The sequence below is a fragment of the Manis javanica genome, chromosome 1 (assembly GCF_040802235.1).
Source record: "Manis javanica isolate MJ-LG chromosome 1, MJ_LKY, whole genome shotgun sequence".
Classification (NCBI taxonomy): Eukaryota; Metazoa; Chordata; class Mammalia; order Pholidota; family Manidae; genus Manis; species Manis javanica.
Window position 1 is genome coordinate 213,514,810 of NC_133156.1, and position 15,141 is coordinate 213,529,950.

Consider the following 15,141-nt stretch of genomic DNA (forward strand, 5'->3'; position numbering starts at 1 on the left):
ATGTGCGAGAGTTTTTTTTTAACCTCATACTTTTTTTTAATGTCACATATTGCCCAGAGAGTCTGCTTTTATCTCAGTATAAGAATATATTTTTTTAAAAAGAGGGTGAGGATGTACTCTTCTTTGATTTGACTTACTTTAGTTTTTGTTGAGATATAATTTACATACAGTAAAACTCACCTTTTTAGTGTTTTCATAAGCATATACCATCTTATTACTCCTGCCCTTTGTAGTGAACTCCTCTCTCCCCACTCTAATCCTCTTGCAACAACTGACCTGTTTTCTGTACCTTAGTTTTGCCTTTTCCCAAAAGTCATGTGAATTCCAGAACAATACAGAATGTAGCCTTTTGATTCTAGCTTCTCCCAGTTAGTATTTGATACGCACACATTGGCATGTATCAGTAGTTTATTTCTTGTTGAGTAGTAGTCCATTGAATGGCTGTACCACACTTTGATAATATTACTCACTGCCAAAATAGGCAAGGCCATTGAGTGTATCTGAGGATGGCATAGAAAGAACTGAGGCCTATTTTGATGGAAAATTAGATGACCTCAAAAGTTCTCTCACATCTGAAATTTTTAGTTTTTGAAATGCCAGTATAAATGGTAATACTTGGCAAGTACAGGTTACTCACTTGACTTAAGAAGGGATATACTGGAACATATTATGTTATATACACAGTTCCTGAATTTGTGGGTCAGTGGAAACATTCAGACAACTTGACATACTTACTGATTACTCTTTAAATTCTGTATGTGAATTGACATCTCTATCCTGAAATTTTCAGACTGAGATTCTAACCTTTGACAGATTTTCTGGTTTTATTTCTCTGACTTGGGCATTTCATAGCAATTCAAAGTATTATACAGCATTCCTAAGCATTTTATAGCAGCCTGCAAGTTTCGACTTCCACTGTTGATGTATAAAGGATACTTTGTAATGGACTTAAATGAACCTCGCATCAGTGCAGTAGTTCTGTGGTAGGCCACTTCGCTGCCTGAAGTGAGGTTGCCAAGCTGAAAAGAGGCAGGGGTTGTTCGGGGAGGTGTATTCAATCCTTCACCCAGTGGGACCCTCCTGGGGCCGCTGCAAGGCCTTCTTGGTCCGAGGCCATTTGGACAGGCGGAACTTGTAACCTCGAGGAAACCAAGTGCTCAGAGTGCCTTAATTTTAACCAGTTCTCAATAAATGGTTGAATTAAAAAAAAATGCCAGATTTGACCAGCATGCTGTAATTTGCTGGTCCCTGGTGGGGACCAGCAAATTGTTTTTTTTTTTTGTTTTTTTTGTGATGGTCAATGTCTTTACTTCTAAAGCATATGTTGGACTCACTATATAGTAACATGAGAAGGGTCTATCTAAAATAGAGGCATTCTTTAAAAAATCCAAATCCTCACATTTTTATATAAGATCCAAAATGACATGAAATTAAACTATATAATGTTATGAATAGTATAACAACTGCTTTTAGAAAGCAAAATGAAAGGAAAAAATTAGCAGTTGGGTCTGTTGTTAGCCTAGGCTGCATGTCTTTTGAGGCATTGTGACTGAGAGCCAGCACTGAGGGGAAGGACCAGCCCTCTCTACAGGCATAGGAGGGGAACCCCGTCAGATAGAGGAGGCAGATGTGGGCCTTTCAGACTTAGAATGAGAGTGGGACAAGGTGGGTTTCCCTGCTCCTCTGGGCCTTTGGTGTGTGCACTGATTAAAGGCCCCTTTCATGACCCACAACCAGGGAAGGGCTGTAAAAGGGCAAGGACACAGCTGGGTTCAAAATAATCACTTTGATAGTACAGGTCCTTTGGGCTTCCAGAGGAGGGCCCTGATGGTCCAGCAGTATCATTTTTTACTAAGTATTGAGACAATGTTTTTGCCCTTTTTAAAAAAAATGTCATTCCAAAGTAATCTTCCTTTTTGAGTTAACTTAATCCTCCTCATCTTCCTGCTTGCCATCTATTCTATTGCTATTTCTTTGTTATATCACAGTGCTTGGCCTAGTTATTTTAGGAGAAAAATGAAAATGCAAGATCTAAGTCTTATTTTTATTTATGTATTTCTCATCATTGTAGTGATAGCATGTGGAGGAAATTATATGAATTCTGGAGTTAGACATTATGTCAACACTTACAACTGTATTTCTAACTTAGGAACCTTACAGTTAATCTGTAAAACTTTAAACATGGATAGTATTAACCTGCCTTTTGAAGTTCTAAAGATCAGAAGAAGTAAATATATGTTTTTAACACAGCATCTGGAACACAGTAAATGCTGAGTATCAAATACCAGTCTCTCTCATGTCTCCACTTGAATAAAATCCTATAAAGATCACAGTTTCTTTTAGTTTGATGAAGTTTTATCAAGGGAAAGCATGAACTTTTTTGTATTTTTAAAGTTGAGCCATAGTATAGAAATTCTTGGAAAATCTCTAGTCCAGGTGTATCAAGAGAAGGCTCCTTTAGTTTTGCCACCTTCTTGTAAGGATTCAGCTTCTATCAAATGATGAATTTAAGCTTTACGTGGTTTAGGAGGTCTTCATTCAAAGAAAGTCTTTAAAGAATACTTGAGGTTGTCATTTAGTAACTAGTGAAGGAAATAGATTTATATTGAGCTTATTTCTTACCTAACAACTTTTTACCAAACTGGCTTTTCTACCATAATTCCGGGGTATTTTGTTCTAGTTCTGATAGGGTGCTTCATAATACTTTTATTTGACTGTATTATTTGATTTGTATAAGTCTTTGTCCTGGAGAAAAATTCTCAAACTGTAAAGACAGGAAATCTTTATTTTAGTTCTGTGACTCTCAGAGGAATCAAGTAGCAATAATGAATTTATATTACTTTTGTTATGAAAACTATACATAAAAACAATTTACATTGTCTTAAAACATACCTTACGGTGCAGTTTTACATATTATAAGTTTTTATTGGACATTTTTTATGAATCAGTATGCCCTCTATTGTATAAAACAAGTCAGTTTTATTATGATTTAATGTTTTGCAGATGAAGGTAATGAAACAGAGGTGCAGCCACAACAAAACAGCCAGTTAATGTGGAAACAAGGTCGACAGCTACTCAGACAGTGAGTATCCCACAATCAGCCTAATTAGGAGAAGCATATTTTTATGAGATTATTTGTATTTTGCATGTTCAACTCAATTATCTTATCTCTTATATTATTATACAGCTGCTATGAAAAAGTTTAATTGAATTGCTGTTCCTTTTTTATATTAAACACCTTTTCCCCTATGGTGGAATTTATTTTTTATTAAATATTAATAAGAATTATCAAGAATAAATTTTTTGCATAATTTTAGCTTTATCAAAGAAAGTACAATTTTAAGCTCCTAAATTTTATTATACACTTAAATTTATAATTTAAAGAATTATCTAGCCTTACAGTTATTCTTTTCTTTACATTTTTTATGCATGTTTTAATATGTCTAAGCAATCTTTACACGTAATTGTTATTGTTTTGGAACTATTTTAAACAGATCAAAGAAGTTCTTGAATTTCCCAAATTTGCAAATACTATACTAACATATACTTTCTCCTATAAAATGTATATATGAGGCTATAAAGAGGAAACAAAAGTTGGGTTGTGTTTCAGATGTCACGTAGTGGGCTAGCCCCACTCACTGGCTCAATGCCTGGTCCTTACATATCACATTTGAAACTGATATTCAGATTTGTGCCTCAGGAAAATGAAGTTTGCTACCTGTTTGTACTTTTAGGGTTGCTTCTGAGTAATCTAACTTGTGTTTCCAAAGTCATGCACACCAGCTGTGCCTGTTGATGACGGGAAGAAAATATTAAAATCTCTCCTCATACCTATTTTTATCTACTCAAAGTTAGAAGAAGTGATATTTCACTAATATTTAAGTATTTTCACTTGTACCCTCACTTTGGTCTTAAATATGATTGATGCATTTCTCTCTATAAATAACTGTTCTTAAAGTACTGATCTTTTAAGATATATGTATGTTTTTTAATGAGAAATGGTTATCATTCCAAGAGGTGTTTTCAGAAACTTCAGAAGACTCATAATCTGCTCCTCAAAGTCAAAGGGACATTTTAATCAATGAATGAAGAAGTAACTATTTAGTAAAGCCAACTTGTCTAGGGAAAGAGTTTTTAAAAGTTACTTGTAATGTGACTTTGTTGCCAAAGTGAATGTGTATGGAAGATTATTTGTTAACCAAAACAACACCTTTATATTAATTTGTAAGAACAATTCATTAAATTCAGGAAAGTTAGAAATTTATTATCCAAATTTTAATCAAAACCTTTCTGTAAATATTGGATAGGATTGAAGAATGTGTGTCTTGATTTGATAGGATACGCTTTTGGTCACATATCTTTTTGAGCTATAATAACTATTAACATCCTTTCTGGAAGTAAACTGACCTTAGACTGGTCATCTTGTCCACCTTTGTTTTCTCTTTCATCTTATTGCCTTTTCATTTTCCTGCCACTACCCTTTTGGTCTTTTCAGTCATCTTTGTTGCTAACAGATACTGAGTGCCTTCTGTGGGCTGGATGTGTTGTTTTCAGGGGAAAGAAAACTGAGGATCAGGAGAATTAAAGTCACACAGGAAGAAAGTAGCAGAAATGGGCTTTAAACCCAGGTCTAAATCTCAATACAAAGTCTGTTCTCTTTTCTCTGGGCTGCTGCCTCTCTGTAACACACCCCCTGCAGTGCACAATTGCATCCCACATCCCACAATTGAATTGCAGTCTACTTGTATTTTAGAGTTGCTCAGGATAGGAACTTCCTTGCATTGAAGTGACTTTTTGGAATATAGTACTGTCTTCTTGTGTGTCATGTGTCATGGAGGAAATCATATATGCTAGAAACATTCTTTCTAGACCTCAAGCAGTTGATCCAAAGATACTTTACATCAGAAATGTAAAAAGACTACTGGTTATAATAATTACTATTAAAAAAATAGTAATTCAGTAGAATCTAAGAGTAAGTTTGCTCCAATCCTGCCTAGCAGAAAGAATGTGCTTTTAGGTATATCAAGGAACAGCCTCTTACGGTAAGTGTGATGAATGGTGTATTGTATAGTTCTCTGATTTTTCTCAGTGACCATAGAGACTGGTACTGCAAGAGACAGCTCCATCTGCAGCTGGAAGATTATTTATTAGCAAGTCTTACTAGCATAGTACTGTACTGTTAAGTCTTATTCAGGCAATGTATTTAAATAAATACTTTTATTTACATATTAAGTTATAGAATACTGATTCCAGTATGACTGAATTGTGAGGATCCTCTTCACACACAGGTATCTACAGGAGGTGGGTTACACAGATACTATCCTAGACGTGAAATCTAAACGAGTGCGAGCCTTGTTGGGTTTTTCAAGTGAAGTCACGGACAGAGACGATGACAAAAATCAGGACTCAGTAATAAATGGCACAGAGGCTGAAGTTAAAGAGACAGCAATGATTGGGTAAGTATTTTTTCTCAGAAATGTTTTAGCTATAACTTTCATTATTAAATATTTTTCATTTATGGTTGATACTTGTGATACTTGCACTTTTAGATACTGCTACAGAAATAATTATAATAAAATTCAATAAAAAACCTTCCCTTGGTAGAAGGTAACACATAGGGATTAGAGTTATCATTTGTGATTATTTTAGATATTTAAGATATTTTTATTTGAGATTTATGGATTTAATATAGATTTTAATATCTTGAAGCTCAATTAATATTAGAAATTCATAAAAGATCTTACTTAGAAATTCAGTTCAAATCTGTTAGAATGAAATTTCACTCCTGGTGACCCAGAAATCATATAATTATCTCAAAGTGTTTAGAACTAAACCTTTTCTTAGGCACTTTGTTTGCCTAATAATGTTGTAACTCATCTTTCCTTTGAAAAATACCTACTATTTCAAGTATATGTTTATAATTGATAAAATAAGAATAAAGAATTCAATAGCTGTTTGAAAATTTGTTTTGCTTTTTGTATAATGTATCATAAAATTATATATAATTCTGCCTAAAATGAACATGAATAGTTATATAGTGAATTCTTTATTGAAAAAAATTTGACATCATTCTTAAAGAAATAAAAAGCCAAAGATTCTGTGTGCGAGTCTAAATATGATGTTACTTTATGTTGGTGCATATTTAGACTGGAAAAATGGTTTTAATTGGATTCTGTTCATGTTCTAGTGAGAACATAGTTTCTGTTATTGGGAATATAAACAAAAAATTATGAGATTTAGATAAATTCAGAAAAATGACTATAAATGAATATTGGAGCCTTCTTAAATGTATTCATTAATAATTAATATACATTAACTTGTTTTAAGGAATATAAGATGTAGATTGTTTCTCTGTGTAGATATAGACAATGTTGACATTATTCTTGGCTATATTTTCACCTGAAGGGTTAACTTAAGTCATATTCAGAAAAAGACCACTCTAGTTGTCTTGTGTTTTGGCCTTGATCCTGTCTTTTGAGACAGACAGGGGTGTTATTCTGAATCTGTCTGAGTTATGCAGGAATAGAGAATATGGTGGAAAAAATAAAAACAACTCTTAGCAGATTGGAAATTTAAGATTTATCTGTTTTGAAAGTTTGGGCTATAGCTGTGGCTAAATTTTTTTAGGAAAATGCTTTCTTGTGTAAAACATTTACTAATGAATGAACTGGAGAGAAAAAATCATCCTGTTCTGGCCAGTAGGAAATTGTTCACTGCATTTATTTTGAAGGAACTAAATTAAAATCTTACATATTTGAAAAGTCAATCATTTCTAAGAGGTTAATAGTTTACTCACCAATAGATCAAGTTTTGTAGTAATATTAACTTGACTAATAAATTGTTTCTGGTAACTTCATGTGCACATTTGCTTTTTTCAACTCTTCAGCTGTTAGCAAAAATGTAAGATTGCATCAGAGAAAAATGACATAATAGTTACTTTCTCAGTTATGAAAACTTACATGACAGAAGAAGAGTTGCAGAGAAGGAAAGAATTTTAAAAAATAGAGACAGAGATAATAGGAAAAATGTTTTTAAAAAGAAATACGTTAAGGTTGACTTAAAGATTAAATAATACTGAATGAAGAGGGGGAAGTCTTTACATAAGATCACCATTAATCTAAATAGATATGATTGCAAAATTCTTTTAAAAGAGTAACCACTTCCTATATTGCTTTTCAGTTAACATCCATGAAAATGTGATGGGTAAGAATCACTATAGATCCAATGTTGCTTATGTGAAACCGTCATAAGATTGTATATCAATGATATCTTAATTTAAAAAAATAGAGTGTAAATCCTAATATGATTTCGGGGATCATACTTACATTCTAAATGGAAGTTAGTATAATGTATTACAGATTAGTTCTTGTGTTGAGTTCAAAAAATTAACTAAACAAGATGTGCATGTTTTACCCCAGAAAATCCGAGTTAACAGATTCTGCCTCTGTGCTGGATAATTTCAAATTCCTGGAAAGTGCAGCTGCAGATTTTAGTGATGAAGATGAAGATGATGACATTGATGGAAGAGAGAAAAGCACCATTGATACTTCAACGGTTAGTTGGATGACTCAGATTCAAGTATTTTAGGGGCCATTTTATATACTTTAAATATAACCCATGTCTTTTCTCCTCAACCTTTAACTTTTTTTTCATGAATTTGGGGAGATTTGATTTTAAAAGAGTTTTTAGTATTGAGGTAGAATTCAAGAATATTTTTAGGGTAGCAGCTTCTCTTAAATGTCTTCACTCTTTGACTTATTTATTCATTAAGTATTTCAACATTTATATAGGGCTGGTGGATATGGTAAATGTGTGTGTTACAACAGTGCACATTACTGGTGCTCTAAGACAATAGATCTGACAGATGCGTTACGGTGCCTGATGGAGGCTGGCATCAACTTGAATCCGTGTGGTTTTTGTCTCTCTTGTCTGGGTTGCTTTGGTAGACAAGCTTTACAGACTTTCAGTACTGTTCCACTAGATCTCTTCAACTTTGTTTAGGGTCTTCTGTAGTTTTGTTTTGGTCTCATAAGTTTGTTTTGATCTATATAAACTACCATGGTAGTTTCCTGGAATAAGAGTTGCTTCTTCTCCCTTCTCTTCCCTTCTCCATTCTGTCCCCTTCAAGGTACCCCTCTCCCGCGCCACTTCTTTTCTTTCTCCCTACTTTTTCTCCCTTCTCTCTCTTCCTCCTCCTCCTTTTCTTAAGAGATGAGGGAGTGCTTTGCTTTGTTTAGGAAAATACATTTCCTCTTTTAAGAAGAGGGAAGGGGAAAGCAAGGTAATACTAAAGCTGACTGGACCTAAAGTCAAAAGCCCTAGGTTTAAGTATGAGGTCTGTCACTGATTGTTTGTGCTTCTTAATCCTTCAGGCTTAGTTTTCTAGTTTGTAAAATAGAGATTATAATAAATTTATTTTATATAATTTTTTATATTTTTTATAAGCAGCTTATTTTTCTTTACCATCATACCTTTAGTTAAGTGTAAGAATGATCTTGAAATTATACATACATATGAAAAGTGATCAATTTCAGACTCTATGAAAGGTAAATTCATCAGTAACACTTAGTCTCTACATTCAGACACTTTAGGAGGAAAAAGTAATAGGGTTAAGAATCATTACCTTTTAGTCACAATATAAAGTTTTAATCATAGTATAAAAAAAATCCCATGTTGGTGTTATGCTTCTTCTGACAGTTTTCAAAGTGACAGTCTATCCTTTTTTCTTATCTTCTTGATACTCTGTTCAACCCATAACTTCTTTGTGTTTGCTTTAATTTCTTAAGTTGGTTGGTACTTCATTGAAGGTAGGAGTGGAGCGGAACCTGAGATAAACAGGTGCTCTTACAGTAAACCCCACCCCTTCCCATGTCTAATCTACTCTCTTGGTGACCACAGTTCATTTTTATTTTATGCATAACCATTAAAAACATGAGTTTTTGTTTATTTATGTAAATGAGATATTGGATAGACAGTGATCTGTAAATTACCATATCTTTATTCTTTGTAAGGTCATATGGAGGAGATAAGACCTAAAAACAGAGTTTATTCCCCAAGGAGTTAGTTTTGTGACTGAATACTGTATTTAGTAATAACTAATATTTGTAGTACATTCAGACTGTCAATTTAAGGTTCCAGATACTTCTGTATTTTTTCCTGTCCTTTTTGTCAGGCTTTCAGACCAAGAATTCTCTATCTGCGAGAATTTTCTATCTATAAGACATTGGTGATGGCCCCTCTGAATTATGTCTGGTGTCACATCAGGGTGAGGAGAATGGAGCAATCAAGCCTATGGGGTAAAAGAAGTAGATAAGCAAAGCATTTGTATGTACAACTTGAAGATCAGTGTCTTCTGTTGGTATAACTCTTCAGAGACATTTCTCTACATTAGTCTGGCTACCCAGGAAAAATTAGAACAGATTATTAGTATATGGCTTATAAATACTTACAGAATAATACACCTTCAGCTTGACTTTCTCTTCACAATTTGTTAGATTTATCTTGCTTTTTTTGTTTGATAGATTTGCTACCTGGTAGATTGGGATATGCTGTAAATGTCTATCCTTATTTTAGGAAATAATCTAAATAATACCAATTATCCTAACATTATAGAATCCTTAAGTTCTCCTATTTAGTTTTTATATATATCAGGAAAATAAGACAGATTAGGTTTCATTTACAGAAAATTTGCCAGTTTTCTTCTGTTGAGTGGCTTTCTGGGGTGCTGACCTGAGAAGGATTTCCAAGGCTATATGTGGTTTAGATGAAAAATGCCAAAGTGCTGTGATTGATAAGTAATATCAGCAATGAGTGTGAGAACAGGGCCATACAAATCAGGTATTTGTTTCTCTCTTATTAGAGTCTATTTTTAGACTGTGTAGTCTATGCCCAGTGATCTGTCTGTTGAACATTTATAATTTTAAACCACTCAATAGCCCAGTGACATAGTTTGATCAGACAATGTGTTTTCTGTTTTGCATGAAGAAGCTGAGGTCTAGAGAAGTTGAGATACTGAGTCCATATTATCTAAAGAAGCTACAAACCAGTCATCCTGATTTCTTTGGGCTTCTGGTGGTGGTGACTAAAAAGGAGATCATTCATAAAGAGGATTGTGATATAGATCTCCAAAATCATCTCTGCATGCATTAAGCTTAACTCCAAGTGGATTTGTGATTCCAGGGAAATAGTCCTAAATAAATAAAAATGAGACTTAATAGCCCTTACCAGATTTGCTATTAAATCTAAGTCAAGTCTCTGAATGATTAATGTTTTAGGAAAAATTTGAATATATAGAGAAATATTTGAGAAAATTGAGACAGTAGAAATAAAGTGTCCTCCCCACTGCCACCTGCAAACAGAATACCTTCTAAGTCTTGAGGCATGCATTTGAATTTGTAGCTTTTGTGATGTTAGGTTTTGCAAGGGAATAATGTAATAGAGTTAAAATTTATCATGGTAATACTCTAAAAACTCTTGCAGTGTTTCATGAAGTATTTCATGTTTGGCCAGATTAAAATGTCTGCATACTGCACAGACTGTATCTAAGAAATGTGAGATTTGGTTGTGTGGTTCTCATAATACAGTAATGTGACAGGGACATTTTTCATTTATCTGTAATTTAAATATATGTCTTATATTCCAGTGTTTTCAATATATGATCCCATTAGTTTAATTAAACAAGCCCGTCATTGACCAAAATTTAAAATACTACTTTAAAATGTGTAATCTTTTAAAAATGATATCTGTGTTTTTCATGGGAGTTTGATTAAGTATTACAGTTATTTACACAATAAAGATAGACTTTGTGAGGAAAACAGTAATTGTTTTTTCTCATTCAGTGGTAAAAGGGATGCCATCTTCATATTTAAATTAATTCCATAGTATATCCTAGTATTTTAACTTACCATATTTTTTATTAGATTGTTAGGAAAAAAGCATTGCCTGATAGCAGTGAAGACCGAGATACAAAAGAAGCTCTAAAGGAATTTGACTTCTTGATTACATCAGAGGAAGGGGACACTGAATCCAGAAGTGCCGGCGATGGAACAGACTGGGGTAAGGAAGCACACCGGATCCAACCAGAGGTGTTAAGTACATAAGAGAATATCTTACCAGGAGGGCAAAATCTTGAATAACACTTTAAATCTCTTACAATGTTGCAATGTTGAACTCATATGGATGTATGAATTTTTTACTACTGTTAACTTTTACCCCTTGTGTGTTGTGTGTGTGTATGTCTGTCTGTCTCTGTGTTTAAAGAGATTGTACAACTAGTCAACTCATCTTTTTTTTCAAAATAAGCAATATAATGTGAGAATAATTTGAAATCATATACAGAATGTTCTCTGTCTAAACAGTAGAACTTTTGCAGATCTAGATTTTGTGGAAATTGAATATGAGAATGTAATAGAGGTTTTAGAGATCTTATCTCTATCATCTGTGCAAAAAGAATTATAAACTAAAAAATTACAATCATTCTAGTAAGGTTTTATCAATTTGTACAAGGCATACAATTCTTTTTTGCACAAATTGTTCTAAATGAATTTATTTTGAACAATTAGCAGGAGTTAAGACAAGTATTTTGGGGGAAAGTTTTTTAGCACAGGTCTTTCTAGGAGTTTAGAAATGAATTGTTGCTATCAATTAGGTAGGATTGTGATAACTTCTTCTAAAGTAATCGGTTCCATCAGGTATATGTGTATGTGTGAGTAAGAGAGACAGTCTGACAGGTAGTGAGAATGAGAGAAAATCTTTTCTTGAGGTTGTAGAATTCCAGGACTCCCTTAGTTACAGAATATACTTTATACTTTAAAGACAGATGAGGTTAGAGAATTAGTAATGTCATACAGTGAATTATAAGAAATACGTATTTGGTCACTCACATGACCAAATGTGTATTTTCCAGGTATATTTTATCTTTATCCACAGGTCCTGAAAACACTACAGTTGTAAAGGTAAAACAGGTGTTTTGTCATGTTAATGAGAGACTGACTTTCAGATCCCCATCCAAGGCAGGGGCTGGAAGCTGAATCAGCCAGTAATTTAGTCAGTCATGATTATGTGCAATGAAGCCCTCACAAAACCTCGGAGGAGCTTTTTGCTCACTCTGTCTGCTGTGCTCTGCTCTGCCTGCTCTGCTGGGTTGGGCCCTGCTTCTTGGTCAGAGAGAGCTTCTATGCTTGGGGAACTGGAACGCTTCCATGTGCCACCAAGCCAGGCCCCAAGCTCCACAAGGAGAGAACCTCCTTTATTTAGGACCTTGCCCAAGTCTTCATCTGGCTGTTAACTTGTGTCCTTTATGGTATCCTTTATTAAACTGATAAACATAAGTGTTTTCCTGAGTTCTGTGAGCTGCTCTAGCAAATTAATCGAACCTAAGTGGGAGGCCATGGGAACCTCCAACCTGTAGATGATAGGCCAGAAGCACAGAACTGCCTGGGGCTTGCGCCCAGCATCTGGAGTCGGGGGTGGAGGGCAGTCTTGTAGGACAGACCCTTAACTGGGGAATCTGGTGCTGTGTCCAGGCAGGTGGCATCAGAATTGAGTTGAGTTCTTGGACACCCTGCTTGTGTTTTTAGAATTGCTTCGTGTTAGTATGTGTGGGAAGACCCCCTGCCACATACTTAACACACATTGGAATCGAGTCCAGGAACCTGACTGGAGTTATACTATTACTGCTTTGTATGATATTGTTATTGTTATAGATATATGTAGGGAACAAAGACACCCTTGCATTTGGTGTCAGATGGCTTGGAATTGAAGGTAATTACATTTATTTTTCTTGGATCTTTCCTTGGGGCTTTCAGGGAATCTGATGATGCCACTTCTTTTCCTTTGTGGCAAGTTTTTGAAGAATTATTTGGTATAAATACTTAGTCATTGAAGAATACAGTAGCTGTTTAGTTACAGACATTTTTTTTCAACAGAGCAAAGGGGAAACCAGAGGAAGTTACAAAGCAAGTCTTTTTCTTATCTTATTCCCCACTGAGCTTATATACCAAGTTACTTAGATATTTTAGGCAACAACAGTTCTATCAGTATGGCTAGATCTACTGTGTTACTGTTACAGGTTAATTTTTTCTCTGTTTTTGTCCCTGCTGCAACAAAGAATTGAAAGGCAGAGACACAGTAGTGAAGCAGAGGGAGTTTTACTTGAATATACCCAAGGCAGGAATGGGCCAGATCCTAGGCAGACAGAGGCAGTTTTATTTGAATACACCCCAAGAGAGGAGCACCTGTTTATCACCACCTAACTGGGAGGCACTTCTTTTTTTTGAGAGGGCATCTCTCATATTTATTGATCAAATGGTTGTTAACAACAATAAAATTCAGTATAGGGGGGGTCAATGCTCAATGTACAATCATTAATCCATCTCAAGTCTAATTCTCGTCAGTCTCCAATCTTCTGAAGCATAACGAACAAGTTCTTACATGGTGAACGAATTCTTACATAGTGAATAAATTCTTACATGGTGAACAGTACAAGGGCATTCATCACTGAAACTTTCGGTTTTGATCACGCATTATGACCTATAAACAATCAGGTCAAATATGAATATTCGTTTGATTTTTGTACTTGATTTATATGTTGATCCCACATTTCTCCCTTTATTATTATTATTATTTTTATTTTTAATAAAATGCTGAAGTGGTAGGTAGATGCAAGATAAAGGTAGAAAACATAGTTTAGTGCTGTAAGAGGGCAAATGTAGATGATCAGATGATCAGGTGTGTGCCTATGGACTAAGTATTAATCCAGGCTAGACAAGGGCAGCAGAACATCCACAGATGCAGAAGATTCTCTCAAAGCAGGGGGGGTGAGGTTCTGAGCCTCACCTCTGTTGATCCCCAAATTCTCACCTGATGGCCCCCCTGCGACTGTGCCTGTCTTAGGTTGTTTGGGAGGCACTTCTTTTGATTGACAGGTGAGGTCATTTAATTGACAGCTCTAGTTAAACATCCATTCCTCCTCTTGGTGTGCATGTCTTTAACCAAAATGCATACAGAAAAGCCCAAGGAGGGGAGCAAAAACCGCAATTTTATTTCAATGAGACTATCAGGAGATGTGGTTGGGGTGGTTCTTAGTTTTGTTCGATTGCACAGGCATTGGGACCTCGCTGGGACTGGTTTGTCCTGGTCCCCGATAGGCAAGAAGTTATCTCCCTGCAAAGCCTTTGTAGTCTTCACATGGGACTCCCTGCCTGGGCAGAGTTTGGGCATTTTTTTATTTTTATTTTTTATTAAGGTATTATTGATATACACTCTTATGAAGGTTTCACATGAAAAAAACAATGTGGTTACTGCATTTACCCATATTATCAAGTCCCCACGCATACCCCAATACTGTCAGTGCAGCAAGATGGGTATTTTTTTTTTTTCCTTGAAACTTATCTTCCCCTTTCCAGCTGCTCAGGTGTCTTTCTACCTAACACTACACTAACATCTTTCTCAGAATGGTCACATATCTCCATAATTAATAGTTGGCTCTTTTCATTGTAGTCTTATTTCAAGGATTTTTGGGACTCATTTTTTCTCAAAGACAGCTGTATTGTTCCTTGTGTAACTTTCTTTGTTTTAAAGGGTGAGTGAGTAGTGGCCCAGAGTATATATATATGATACATGTATGTACATTTTAACCTAACCTGCTATGTTGTTACTAGTGAAAACATGAATAACTGTTCCTGCATTTAAGCTTTCCTTTAGTAGTATACTACTTAAGCTTATGAGTATGAGTATTGAGTGTTCCAGTTGACTGTCAGGAATTTGGTCTTGCATGTTTTAAGAATTTTGTGATTCAACTTCAAAGCATTTAACTTTTAAGTGCTTAACAAAACTAGATTGCAAATCTTGTTTAGTTGCATGGACATCATTTAAAGTGCTTCTTTTAAGGGACTAGCAATTACGAAAGGGAAGGGAGTAGGGAGGAGGGGGACTGGTGATGAATGTATTAAAATTATGATAAGGCTAAATTTTTACTTAAAAACTAAAGACGTTCTAGGATCCAAAAGCCACACATTTTAAGGGGCATTATGATCAGCACACATAATATGGCATATCACGGGGAAGGCAGTATAGCACAGAAAAGACAAATAGTGACTCTATAGCATCTTACTACGCTGATGGACAGTGACTGCAGTGGGG

General features: G+C 34.9%; 1 protein-coding gene across 2 annotated transcripts in view; it reads left to right on the top strand.

Annotated features, from left to right (window-relative positions):
- Nucleotides 1-15,141, top strand: part of STRN (striatin) — a 110,325-nt gene that overhangs the window by 55,752 nt on the left and 39,432 nt on the right. For both annotated transcript variants that reach the window (XM_073214353.1, XM_017670165.3), the window contains exons 4-7: nt 3,004-3,082; nt 5,289-5,456; nt 7,419-7,554; nt 10,920-11,055. In XM_073214353.1, the coding sequence (XP_073070454.1) occupies nt 3,004-3,082; nt 5,289-5,456; nt 7,419-7,554; nt 10,920-11,055 (519 nt within the window). The remainder of the gene's footprint in view (nt 1-3,003; nt 3,083-5,288; nt 5,457-7,418; nt 7,555-10,919; nt 11,056-15,141) is intronic.